Below are 14,366 nucleotides of genomic sequence, written 5' to 3'. Positions count from 1 at the left end.
TCAGTATGGACTGGTTTCGATGTTATATTTTTTTTTTCCCTTCAAGGAGGTGAGAGGACCAGTGCAATTAATTCAGGGAACCACAAAGTGTAAAATATTAATTTCATTCTTCACAGAACTTCCACAAAGAAAGAATAAGCTGCTTTCAAAACAATGAATAATAATCTGGAAAAACGAGACTAAGGAACCGGCCTCTCAACCTCTTGATCGATATTTCCTTCAACTATGACCTACACAAACTGAATTTTTAAACAAAAAAATAGTTGCTTTGAGTCAAACCTTGAATTGTTAGTCTTATCAAAAACCTTTTAACTCTGTTTTTGCCACATTAGAATTTTTCAACTAAGCTAAAATATTTCGATTTGTAACTATACACATGATTTATTTCCTTGGAGCTTGAAACAAAGATATAGGTCATTTTAATTCAACTTCCTTGCTTTCTCCTCAGTGATAGGGAGGTGGTAAAATTTACTTCAAACAAAACTGTGGTGTTCAAAGAGAGATAAGAAAGGAACTGTGCCATAGAAATGGAGCAGTATGAATTTATTGGAAAGGGTGTGAAAAAAAATGAACATTTGACCAGAAAAAAATCATGTCTAGCCAAATAGAGATTCATATTAATTATCTCCAAGAACGAGTGAAAAGATTAAGGTTTACGGAAACGAAAACATTTAAAACTAACCTGCAGACCACACAGTAATCTTGCAACAATGATATCTATTGGGAGGGGACAGGTTGAAGGTGGAAGAGATTGTATTAATATGGATACTGAGTCGACGAGTATTTCCTGATCATAATCCATTATGTTTGCCACTTTGCTGATGTGGAAGATTCACAACTGGTGTGACAACAGATCCTCAGATAATACTTGAATAGTTCCGTTTACCTCCAACTTTTCATGCATTCTTGAGTACTGTGTTATCTTGAAAGGTGAAATCACATTAGATGTTCAGATCACTTTACAAAGAGAATATTAATGCATAGTTTAAGATAAAAAGATACATACTGAAAGAAATGTCTCAATGTTCTCATGAACAAATGAAGCAATATCCTGCCAGTCCAGAATGTCACCCAGCCAGCTGTTCTGACGATTTATATGCAGCTTGTGTCCTTTGTGTCTTCCAGGATGTGTTACATTCTGAAAAATAAAGCAAGAGATTTAAGATAGAAATTAAATCTTAGCAATTTACAAAGAAAAGTAAGCTACTAGGACTTGATTTAGAGAATGCATGTCCGCTATGTAGCTTAGATCTATTTTCATTTGCACAAGACACTTCCAGCTGCACTTTCACAAATATTTAAGTTTTTATATATTTGTTCCTCCTTATTAGTTGTTAAACATGTACCTTGAATATCTAACCCAGAATGCTTTTTAATAATTTAAAATTCCTTAAATGTGTTAATCTGTCAAATAAGTTTAGGAGGAACAATGTTCCTCCTGTGGGGAAAATGGGTTTAATTGGACGGATTCTCAGCAGCTTGGAAAGACCGTCCTTTCCCCTGGAGTGCAATTCTTGAGGTCCAGAATCTAAGCTTTCATCTAAAAAAAAGATATCAAGTCTCCAGCCCATATGGTTGAGAAGAAAATTTTCAAAACGTGAAGTAACTGACTGAAAACAGTAATATCTTCCAGAGGACAGCCTCAAATAATTTGAGGAGTGTGAACTACACCCAATTATCTCAACCAGATGTTATCTGTTAAAGCCTAGGTATGATGCATTTTAGCAATTTTCTTGCTTACTATGTTGCACACGAATACCTACAAAATTTAATGCAAGCAGCATACTTTTTTTCCCAATATAACCCTGGGTGAAAAACGCAAGGGCAAACTTAAATAATTGACCATTCCTCCAGCCTTAGTTTGGGCATGCAATAAGTCTGCATGCCTTAGTTTGGGCATGCAATAGATTCTAGGGCAGTGGTTTTCAAACTTTTTTTCTGAGGACCCAGCTGAAGAAAAGTGTTGATGTCCGCGACCCAACGGAGCTGGCGATGAGAGGTTTGGGGTGTGGGAGGGGCTAGGGCTGGGGCAGAGGGTTGGAGTGCAGGGATGAGGGCTGTGGGGTGGGGCCAGGAGTGAGGGGTTCACGGTGTGGGAGGGGGTCAGGGCTCTGGGCTGCGGGTGTAGGCTCTGGGGTGTAGGAGGAGGCTCTGCATTAGAGAGAGAGCTCAGGGCTGGGGCAGGGGTTCGGGCTTACCTCCAGCGGCTCCTGGTCAGCGGCGCAGCTGGGGTGCAGAGGCAGGCTTCCCACCTGTCCTGGCTCCGCGGCTGTGCTGCGCCCCAGAAGTGGCCGACAGCAGGTTCAGCTCCTAGGTGGAGGAGCACAAGCAGCTCTCGCCCGCAGACACCGCGTGCCCCAGCTCCCAGCCAATGGGAGTGCGGAGCCGGTGCTCAGGTAGCACATGGAGCCCCGTGGCCCCCGCGCCTAGGAGCCAGACTTGCTGCTGGCCGCTTCTGTGGTGCGGCGCAATGTCGGAACAGGTAGGGACTAGCCTGCCTTAGCCGGGCAGCACCACCAATGGGACTTTTAACGCCCTAGTTGGCGGTGCTGACCAGAGCCGCCGCGACCCAGTGCCTTACATTCCACAACCCAGTACTGGGTCGCGACCGACAGTTTGAAAACCACTGTTCTAGGGCACATTGGGACTGATCCAATGATTGCTGAAATCAGTCGAGTGCTTCTCATAGACTTTTGGTGGTACTGAACTGGATCCTCAATTACCATCACTTCACAAAAATTAACTGTACACGTTGCAAATAGAGTATAATGCATTTTGTATGCCCAAATCCAATACAAATATTTGAAAATGCTGCTATTTATACAATTTGTATACTTATGTGCACAGACTAAGCAATTCCAGAGTATATAGTTTGATATACATAACCATAATACTTACAGTATTAAGACCAAAGGAAACAGGTTCTGTATGCAGTAGCTAGATCAACTCCTTACAGAAATTTTAACCCAGTTATGAACTGCATAATGTTAGGAACCTAGGAATTGCCCTACCGGGTCACACCTGAGGTCTACCTAATCTAGTATGCCGTCTCCAACAGTGACCAGCACCAAATGTTTCAGAGGAAGATGCAAGCACCCTGAATAAGGCAGATGTAGGACAATCAGCCTGCTATATTAGTTTCATCTTAATCTAACAATTAGAGGCCACATTAAAACCTGCATCTAAATGTTCAGTCCCTTTTTGAATCTTGCCAGGTTCTTGGCCGCAACGACATTCTGTGACAATGAGTTCAGTCTCATTACATGCGTGAAGCAGTATTTCCTTTCACTGGTTTTGAATTTACCACCTTCCACTGAATGTTTTCTTGTCGTGTTGAGACAGACAGTGAGCCTCTGCCCCCTACCTTCTCTACACCACTTCTTATTTATCTCCATTTTAAGGCTAACAATCCCAATCTTCTCAATCTGTTTTCATACAAGCTTTTCAATCTTTTATGTTGACCTTCTCTGAACCCCCTTCAACCCTTTTGATATGCAGTGACCACAAGTATTCCAAGTGAAGCGTTAGCACTGATTCATATAATGGAATAATAATATTTTCTGTTAGGTTTTCAATCCAGTAGCTTCAACTTCCTAATATCTTATTTGCTTTTTGACCGTAGATGTACACCAAGCAGAGGTCTTCCTTGAAATGTTCACAATTACACAAGTCTCTTTCTTGAGTTGATAGAGTTAATTTAGAGCCCTGGAAGATGTGTGAGTAGTTTCATTTTTTTAATAATGTGTATTATTTTACTTTTATCAAAAAACAGTTTGCCATCTTGTTGCCCATTCACCTAATTTCGTTAGGTCTCTAAAACTCCTGAGAGTCCTCTCTGGTCTTGACTAATCAAATTTTGCTATCTCCCTGCTTACCCACCATTCCAGATCATTAAGTGTAGCGATGCAGTAGCAACATTATAGTAAAGTTTGCATCACAATATCTGTTTAAAGGTCAAGCTTTCTAAATCCTCTAAAGTGGACAAGCTTAGTCAGATTCCATGAAGCCACTGCCATCTGTTGAGGACACCCTTTAACCCCTTCCAGCATAACAATATCCCTGACCATTCTCTCAGTAGCAGTTAACATGTTGACACCCTGAATGACTTATCTTCCAGACAGAAGAGAAATAATGGCGGTGTGTGTGTGTGTGTGTGTGTGTTGTGGAATGGAGGTGAAGAGGGGGTTATGGAGACATGCACACAGACTATGGTATAGGATGAGGGAGCAAAAGGGCACACAGAACTCCTGGTATGGGGGAGACTGGAGGAATGGGATAAACACAGGGCCCCTGCCATGGGGATATACAAAGTACCATTAATGGGGGGAGGGAAGAGAGATTGAGAACAGGAATAGGGGAGCACACAGTACCCCTGCCACAGACGGAGAATGGAGGTGAACAAAGAACAACCAGTAGGGGGATATTCAGGATAAGAATAGGGTGCACACAGAGCCCTTGGGGAGAATGAGGGACCCTGGTAAGGGAAAAGGGAAGAATAGGAGGCCACAGAAACCTGACATGGGGAGATTGGGGGCACTGGCAAGGAGTGCCTGAAGCAGAGGAGGCTGGCACACAGAAAGCTTGCGGGGTGCAACAGAAGAATACAAGGAGCCCTGATGCATGCAATAAGCTAAGTCAACATACATTACAAAATGTGTAGCCTGCGAGTAATATTGTGATCCCAGGTATTAGTACTCTGTTTGTAATTAGTTCCAACCAGTCTGCCAGGCATATATGCAAGCCTTATTGCTCTTTAACTACCTGGATCATTCCTAGAGTCTCCCACTGGTTTTCTATTTCTGATCTGCTTAAAGAATATCTTGTTTAATTTTTACACCTTTAGCTCTCGGTTCTTCAAAATCCTTACTGCCCCCTCACATATTACTTGCTGTAATTTATGCTTCTGTTTTTTGGCTTCACTGGATTACAGTTTGGCTCAAATGGTCTCTTGAAATTGCTATTTATCCATATTGGTTTATTTCTTGCCTTCCTGGTTCCCTTTCTAAGTGAGCAGTATGCACATCTTCTGAAACTCACTTATTGGGTTTTTTTAAAGTGGCATTATGATGCCAAGCCAGTGAGGGTTAAGCAACCAGCAGGCTGGCTGACCTGAAAGAATCCCGTAAGGACATATCAGAAGAGTACTGAAATGGTAAAGAGGGCCAAGCCTTGTAGATAATTATCAAAGGCATGTTAAGTACTAGAATTCTGGACATGTAGGCCTGTATTGTTAGAGAATTAAAAATAGATACTAATTATATTTGTTTGTGTTTACCTATTGTGACACTGCACCTCAAAGTAGCACCCTGGAACCCCCATATTCACCACTGGCACATAATTGATGTGTTTTGTACAAAGTATGCCTTGTGAGGTATCATTTTGTAAGTCTTGATTTGTTGACCAATATCCTGTTGGATTGTCTGTAAAATTATGAGGTGTATATATGTTACTGAAATATGTTGTGAGGTTGTGAACACCCACAACCAGCTTTTCAGTTACAACAAAGGAGTAGCCATCAATAGCTAGTTGTTAATGGCTCAAACACACAATCCACTGTCACAGAGGCAGAGGAGACAATGTACACAATGGAGACTGCTTGACCAATGTGGACTGCCTGCCCCCTGCCCGCCGCCCCATGGCACAGCAAGGATCTTTCTAGCAGCTGGAAGAAGGCATTTAAAAAAAAAAAGAGAGAGACATTGGCATCATCACTTAGCCTCTCTTCCTCCTCATCTCAACACCTGGAAGCATGTGTGAAAGACAAAGACTTTGAACTGGGGAAGTTTGGTCTTAGGCTGGAATGAAATGCCAGCCTGTGTATTGAGGAACTGTAACCTGCCAGGACAATCTGTCAGAGTGAGAAATGCTGTTTGATTCAACTCTTGCTTAGACTAAAAGTTTACGATTTAGAATGCATGTTTACTTTTTATTTTCATAAGGTAACTATCTGTGACCTTTATACCTATCACTTAAAACTTCTCTTTATATTTAATCAATCTGTTTTCTATTTTACCTAAAACAGTGTGTTTTGGTTGAAGTGCTTGGGAAATCTCATCTTAGTTTACGAAGGCTAGTGTGTCCACTCTACACTGAGCGAGTGGCAAACTACTTGATGAACCTGCACTGCCCAAGGGAGCCTTGAGCAGTGTAAGACGATACAGTTCTGGAGTGTAGGGCTGGAGCTGGGGGGGAACTGGCTGAAGCCTCTCTATTGTTGGCTCATGAGTGGCTGAGACATCATTAATGTAACTCAGTTGGGTGTGTTACCTATTCTTCATCCAAGAGTGCAGTGATCATTTGCTACCAAGAGGCTTATCCACTGAACTTACGCTATAATTTAAATAAAGTTTCGAGCCTGATCCTTGCTATCTCAGATCTGCTTAAACTTTGACAGGGAAAGTCTAAGCCTGTAAGACTGAGGTCTCCAGGTCTACTCTGGATTAATCCTGCAATTTCTCAAAGAAGAATTTGAACAAACTCTGTACAGACTCCAGATTGGACTATAACATGGGTGAGCAAACTACGGCTCGTGAGCCACGTCTGGCCTCTCAGACCTTTTAATGTGGTCCTCGAGCTCCCGCCAGGGAGCAGGTTCAGCGGCTTGCCCCACTCCGTATGTGCAGTGGCTCCACACAGCACCCGGAAGCAGCAGCATGTCCCTGCCTCCAGGTCCTACACATAGGGTGAGCCAGGGGGCTCCGTACATTGCCCCTGCCCCAAGTGATGGCTCTGCAGCTCCCACTGGCCGGGAATTACAGCCAACGGGAGCTGCAGGGGCGGCACCTGTGGATGGGGCAGCGTGCAGAGCCATCTGGCCGGTGCCACGCTTCCACATAGGAGCTGGAGAGGGGACATGCCCCGCTTCCAGGAGCTGCTTGAGGTAAACGCTGCCCGGAGCCTGCATCCTTGACCTCCCAAGCCCCAACCCTGATTCCCCTCCCACCCTCTGAACCCATCAGTCCCGGCCCAGAGCACCCTCGTGCACCCCAAACCCCTCACACCCAGCCCCACCCCAGAGCCTGCACCCCCAGCCGGAGCCCTCACCCCACACACACATCCCAAACCCCTACCCCAATCCGGAGTCCCCTCCCCTGCACCCCAGCCCCTCAGCCACAGCCCCCTCCCCTGGACTCCAACAACTGCCCCAGCCTGGATCCCCGCCCCACCTGAACTCCTCATTTCTGGCCCCACCCTGGAACCCATACCCCCTCGAACACCCCAACCACCCTTCCCCAGCCCAGAACCCCCACACACACCCTGAACTCCTCATTTCTGGCCCTACTCTAGAGCTCTCACCCCCCACACACACTCCAACCCCCCAATATCGTGAGCATTCGCGGCCTACCATACAATTTCCTAACCCAGATGTGGCCCTCAGGCCAAAAAGTTGGCCCACCCCTGGATATACCCTTTTAAATTAATTCCAGAACTATTTTACAAATCAGCAGCCTCACCAATTCTGCCATGAAACTGACCTAGGAACTTTATTTGTATCTGTATGTATAATTATCTTTAACCATAACATCTCTTTCTTTTCTTTTTTTAATAGTAAATCTTAGATTTAGTTAATAAGAATTGACTGTAAGTGAGTATTTGGGTGAGATCTGAAATATTCACTGACCTGGTGAGTAATGTGTCCAATCTCTTGGGATTGGTAGAACTTCATGTATCATGATTAAGGTTCTTAGGCTTGGGTGTCTGGATGGGAGCCAAAGGCTGGATTGCTTAAAGGGAACTGTATTTTGGCTTCTTGGTAACCAAGAAGGTATTAAGGAAGCTGTTTGGTTACTAGCTTGGTGAAATCTAGTTTACTCCTGAGGGCATTCTGTGCCAAAAAATTAAAAATCCTACAAGTTTTATTTGTCAATAAATAAATGTAGAGGCTCCAGCATGGCAGTGGGGAGCACAGGCCACTGGCTGCAGGAAGGTGGGAGATCACCCTACACCCCCCACTCCCAGGGCACAGATTCAGCGGTCAGGTAACACTGGACCCGACACAGCACAAGGTCTGGGCCTGCCTCAGAAACACCCTGGGGCCCTGCACCTCTGAGCCAGGTGTACAAGGTGTGGAGTAGGTAGGCTCAACCAGGCAGGATCCAAGTGTGGATGGTCTCAGTGGGGGGGGGATGAGGGGGATCAGAGTGTGGGGTGAGAGGATTCTGTGTGGGATAATCTGGGTGCAGGCAGATCAGTGGGGGGGATCTGGATGAACAAAGGCTTGTGGGAAGGGAGGGGGTCCAAGAGCAGGGGCAATGGGACTCTGCAGTGGCTCCAGGTGAAGGTGGTTGGGGCTCAGTGGGGGAGTCTGGGTGCTGAGGGGGTGGGGATCTGAATGCAGTTAGGTGGGGGGGGTCAGTGGCATGGGGGTCTGGATGTGGAGGATTAGGGTGGTGCAGGAGGTGGGGCATCAGAGTAGGGGTTTGAGTGCAGGGAGTTCAGAGGGGGGTGGTCTGGGTGCAGGGGTGGGGGGTCCAGAGGCATGGGGTCAGAGTGCAGGGGGACTTCAGATACAGGGGTTGAGGTTCAGGTATGGAGAGTTAGGGGTGGGGTTGGATGTACCAGGTGAGGCTTGGCAGGGAGGTCCAGATGCACAGGGGTTGCGTGGATGGGGGAGCAGCTCCCTGTACAGTGACCCCTACCCACACAGCTGAGGAGCAATGGGGTCAGGAAGCATGCTGAGCTTCCTGCAGCTGGGGGAGGTCTCTGGGGGTGGGTCTGACACAGCCCCAGCCACTCCTTGCAGGGGAAGAGGAAGTCCCATCCTCTCCTGCCTCCAGCCCAGCCGGGACTAGCAGCTGATCCCAGTTCAGGATAGGAGCCACTGGCTGGGGCCTCCCCAGCCCTATGGTGATTTACCTCTCCACCGGCTGCTCTGGGTGCCTGAAACGATGTACTTGCACTGCTATGGAGTGGTGCGTGACTGCTCTTGCAGCTTCCCTGTCAGAAAATCATTTTTTGGCCAGAAAGCAAAGAAATCTGCGGGGGACACAAATTCTGCGCATGTACAGTGATGTAGGATTCCCCCCAGGAGTATCTAATTATTAAATAAACCACCAGTTTTGGGGGACTGTCTGCCCTATTCTTTGCAAATTTCCCTGATTGAACATTCTCAGTATAGCCCCTCCAGCAATCACAGTCACAAGTATCCATACCAGTTTCCACCTCTAAGGACTTCACTTCCTTTACTTTTGATTTTAGGACATTTTTGACAAGCCCTCTCATTTTACTGAAGTCTCCCTCTCTCATGTTTAGAGTATCTTACTTGCTGGTACTTTACTTACACAGCCATGTTACCTCTCACTACATCACCCTGTCAAGGAAAGTAGCCTTGATTTTCTCTTGCATTTTGACAGTTACACTAGGATAATATTGTTACCAGAAAACCAGAGATCTTCTTGGTAAATTACAAACATTTTAAGAGTGTTTTGTTATAAATAAAAGGTTCTTCACACTGGAATCTCACAGAACACAAAGTGAACTTAATTTCATGTGCAATCAGTACTGTTTTTACTAAAACAAAAATAAGGAAAGTAAAGAAAAGTCCATTACACAATGTTAGGATTATTTTGTATGTTTAAATTACATAAATTTAAAAGGTTTCAGAGTAGCAGCCATGTTAGTCTGTATTCGCAAAAAGAAAAGGAGTACTTGTGGCACCTTAGAGACTAACAAATTTATTTGAGCATAAGCTTTCGTGAGCTACAGCTCACTTCATCTTAGTAAAATTTCTCTTAATTTTGTTCTCTCTCTAGAGTCTCCCATAAAATGAATGCTAACACATACTTTGAATCTGAATTGTTTAAGAAATACAGTGAAAATACAGAGATAAAATAGCGCTGTAACAAATTCAAATTAATATTTAATTCTGAAGTTGCACAAATATATATACAAATAGCTTTGAATTTACTTCCAAGGAATAAATATTCAGTGCAAAGGTCTGACATACTAAAACACATACATATACTAAGCATACATTAAATAGCACATATAACCATGCATGTAACTACATATATGCAAAGGAGCAGAATTCTGGATGAAGAGGAAACCTAATTCTAGTGACCTGACTTGTGCATTTGAAGTCTCAATGCTTCATTAATTTCTTTCACTAAACATTACGAGCTTTTACAATAAGAAAGCTTTTCTCTTTCTTAGAAAGTAGGTTTTTAAAATTTATCTCGAATCAGTAAAAAAATAAAAAAGTGATACATAATAGGTATCAGTTACTCACCTTCACAAACCAAGAATGATAAAGTCTGTCCCAGAGTTCCAGCACTTGCTTTTCAATCACAGCAGTGTTGTTCACTTTCTCTCCTAATATCTTATGGAGCTAGAATATACAGAAATTCTGTTTATTATGTAAAGCAACTTGAAGCTAGCAGCTATGGCTGAACTAAAAGCCAGATCATCTACATTAGATTTTCACTGAATGCTTGGCTCAAGTCCAAAAATATCAAAGAAGTCAACTGTGTCTACAGGTATACATTTCAGAAACTGTGGCTGACGGCACAAAACATCTTACCTGAAACAAACAATTTTGCCACATTAAATGGGAACAGATAAGATTCCTCCCCAATGAAACACTAAGCACAAAGATCTGTAAGATCCTTGTAACAGTAAATACACCCAAAGAGATTTGAGAGGTGTGCTAGATGTCAGAATGCTTATGTGAGGACAATGTAAGATCCTGACATCCTCCCAAAGAACACCAAACTCCCAATCTACAATGTACTCTGTACTTTAAAGGCTGGAACGTCAGATGATCATGGCTTGGCCAAAAATGGTCATTTTCAGGACAATGCATTCTACCATCTGAAAAATGCTTAACTAAGGGTAGTTTCTGAAACAAATTACATTTTCTACAGAGTCTTCACATGGATAGTCACAAGAGAGATGGATAGATACTTCTATTTTCAAGTTCTTAAAAGCAAGCAGTTTCCAGCAGCCATGGGGAGCAAGACTTAAAATCACTCCCAAATATAGGTTTTACTCTGCTAAACAGCAGATTGGAATGAATAAATCTTCAGCAAAACAACCTTTAAAAGGTAACTAAAGCAACCCAAGAGATACCATTTGACATCTACAAGAAGGAAAAAGTATACAGATCATTCCCGTATTTTGGAAAGGAACAAAAACCAAAACATGAAAACAAAAAAAATTAAGAAGGTGTTCTTACCTTGTGTGTAATCCATTCTCGGCCATACTGATACACATTGTTAGCAGCTGAATTGAGAGCTTTTTGAATGACCTGAGCTTCAGGGAGCCAGCTGATATTTTTAAGGAAGGAAAGTATAAATAAAATTATCTCCAATACTTCTGAACCACTTAATTACAGTGCCTGAAACACTAAAAGTAAAAAAGGTTTCCAACCAACTCACAGCACCTATAGTTTAAATATGTATCAACTAACACCTTTGTTAAAACTAGAATACAGGATGTATTTAGTGACAGGATGAAGACTTTAACATACAAAGCTTAACTCGGTGTAGGATACAGATTACTACATTTACATTTCACTCTAAGGCTGATCAGGAAAAGTTCTTGAAATTTACTAAATGTAACTTTAGAAGAGAGCTTGTCCATCTGTATGTATGCTATCATATAACTGTTTAGCCTTGTTGGGTTCTTAAAGCTGCTGCTTTGTTAGAAATATAATTTGGAAACCTCATCTTTCTAGTTCGTATAGTTGCAAAGATAACCTTTCAAATATGAATGGACTGTAAATTGATACAGTTTGGTCTTCCTAAACTTACAGACAGCCTAGAAATACAGAGTGATGCATATCACCCAATGCTCAAATCCTATTCCCAGTCAAGATGTGTGCTGGGGACTTTTTCCAGTACTGGGGAAGAATCTTCCCATTCCCACCCTCAGGTCATTCTGAAGGAATGAAGCCACTCTACGTGCATCTACACAGCAATTGAACACCCACAGCTGGCCTCAGTCTGCTAACTTGGGCTCGCAGGGCTGTCAAATTGCCGTGTAGATGTTGAGGCTCAGGCTGGAGCCCGGGCTCCAGTCAGAGCCCGAAGTATCTGCACAGCAATTTTTAGCCCTGCGAGCCCTAGTCAGCTGACAGCAGCCAGCCACAGCCTTGCCGGGGGTCTTTTATTTGAGTGTAGACATAACCCCTGTGGCCAGTAGTCAAGCCTCAGTGCACCAGAGATATGTATCTCCTACATCAGCTCCCCAAATCTTGCCCTATCAGTGCAGAACAGAACCACATAGTTCTCCACAGAGGCTGGGAGGAGAAGTGTTTGGGCCAAAAAGAGGTGTGAATTGCCTTCATTCATCTCAATGAGCTATTAACTGTGATGCTTCTGTCAGAGTTTGACCCCTCAAAAATGCTATCTGAACCTTCAAAGAACTTTTAACTGTCTCTCTCTTGCCCAATTTGAAACTTATGTACACTTCAAGCTCTGAAAGCAAGTAGGGTAAGTCTTTTGGTTAGAGCCTGCTGGATAATTTGACAAGCCTTCAATCTATTTCTATTAAACTTTGAAATCAAGTAAAATGCGATCTTCTACTCAAGAAAAAATCCTGAGAAATAAGGACTCCAATTGAAACTGTGCTATCTAGTGATTCTACTACTTCTCAAACATTTTTATTCCTTGAGTAATCTAGTTGGTCACTAAAACTGCCAGATTTTATTACTCATATTTTTGTCACATTTCTACTAGGGCTGTTGATTAATCGCAATTAATTCACATGGTTAACTAAAAAAAATTAATCACAATTAATAGCAGTTTTAATCACACTGTTAAATAACAGAATGCCAAATGAAATTTATTAAATATTTTGGATGAGTTTTTGTATATTTTCATATATATAGATTTCAATTACAGCACACAATACAAAGTGTGTATTTTTTATTACAAATATTTGCACTGTAAAAATAAAATAAATTGTTTTTTCAGTTCACCTCATACAAGTTCTGCAGTGCAATCTTTGTCATGAAAGTGTAACTTACAAATACAGATTTTTTTTTTGTTACATAACTGCACTTAAAAACAAAAAACAATGTAAAAATTTAGAGCCTACAAGTCCACTCAGTCCTACTTCTTGTTCAGCCAATCACTAAGAGAAACAAGTTTGTTTACATTTACAGGAGATAATGCTGCTCTCTTCTTATTTACAACTTCACCAGAAAGTGAGAACAGGCATTTGCATGGCACTTTTGTAGTCGGCATTACAAGGTATTTACATGCCACACTTGCTAAATATTCATATGCCCCTTCATGATTCGGCCACCATTCCAAAGGACATGATTCCATGCTGATGATACTCGTTAAAAAAAATGTATTAATTAAATTTTGACTGAACTCCTTGGGGGAGAATAGTATGTCCCCCCCTCTGTTTTACCCGCATTCTGCCATATATTCCATGTTATAGCAGTCTCGTATGATGACCCAGCACATGATCCTTTTAAAAAACTTTCCCGGCAGATCTGACAAAACACAAAGAAGGTACCAATGCGAGATTTCTAAAGATAGCTTCAGCACTCGACCCAAGATTTAAGAATCTGAAGTACCTTCCAAAATTGAGAGGGACCAGGTGTGGAGCATGCTTTCAGAAGTCTTAAAAGAGCAACACTCTGATGCAGTCCGAACTACCAAAAAGAAAAATCAACCTTCTGTTGATGGCATCTGACTCAGATGATTAAAATGAACATGCGTCAGTCTGCACTGCTTTGGATAGTTATCAAGCAGAACCTGTCATCAGCATGGACGCATGCCCTTTGGAATGGTGGTTGAAGCATGAAAGAACATACGAATCTTTAGAGTGTACGTAAATATCTTGCAACGCTGGCTACAACAGTGCCATGAGAATGCCTATTCTCATTTTCAGGTGACACTGGAAACAGGAAGTGGACAACATTATCTCCTGCAAATGTAAACAACCTTGTTTGCCTGAGCGATTGGCTGAACAAGAAGTAGGACTGAGTGGACTTGCTGGCTCTAAAATTTTATATTGTTTTGTTTTTTAATGCAGGTTTTGTACATAATTCCACATTTGTAAGTTCAATTTTCATGATAAAGAGATTGCACTACAGTACTTGTATTAGTTGAATTGAAAAATACTATGTTTATTTATTTATTTTTTACAGTACAAATACTTGCAATCAAAAATAAATATAAAGTGAGCACTGTACACTTTGTATTGTGTTATAACTGAAATCAATATATCTGAAAATGTAGAAAACGTCCAAAAATATTTAAATTAATGGTATTCTATTTTTTTAATCGTGTGATTAATCGTGATTAATTTTTTTAATCACTTGACAGCCTTAATTTCTACCTTCTCTACAGAATGCAAGGGCTGAATCATACAATAGCTACCAACAAGGGGCTTGTTTGTCTAAATGGGGT

At 42.3% G+C, this 14,366-nt stretch overlaps 1 protein-coding gene across 4 annotated transcripts in view; it reads right to left on the bottom strand.

Moving 5' to 3' along the window:
* Positions 1–14,366, bottom strand: part of TMEM245 (transmembrane protein 245) — a 125,048-nt gene that overhangs the window by 56,371 nt on the left and 54,311 nt on the right. For all 4 annotated transcript variants that reach the window (XR_013345259.1, XR_013345258.1, XM_077810922.1 and 1 more), the window contains 3 exons: positions 11,174–11,264; positions 10,229–10,327; positions 1,007–1,138 (listed from right to left, as the gene is read on the bottom strand). Coding sequence is in view for 2 of the 4 variants with exons in the window: in XM_077810922.1 (XP_077667048.1) it covers positions 1,007–1,138; positions 10,229–10,327; positions 11,174–11,264 (322 nt within the window). In the remaining 2 variants the exon portion in view is untranslated. The remainder of the gene's footprint in view (positions 1–1,006; positions 1,139–10,228; positions 10,328–11,173; positions 11,265–14,366) is intronic.

The sequence above is a fragment of the Eretmochelys imbricata genome, chromosome 2 (genome assembly GCF_965152235.1).
Source record: "Eretmochelys imbricata isolate rEreImb1 chromosome 2, rEreImb1.hap1, whole genome shotgun sequence".
NCBI classification, from domain to species: domain Eukaryota; kingdom Metazoa; phylum Chordata; order Testudines; family Cheloniidae; genus Eretmochelys; species Eretmochelys imbricata.
Note: the sequence above shows the minus strand (reverse complement) of the source record. Positions and strands in the feature narration are given on the sequence as shown.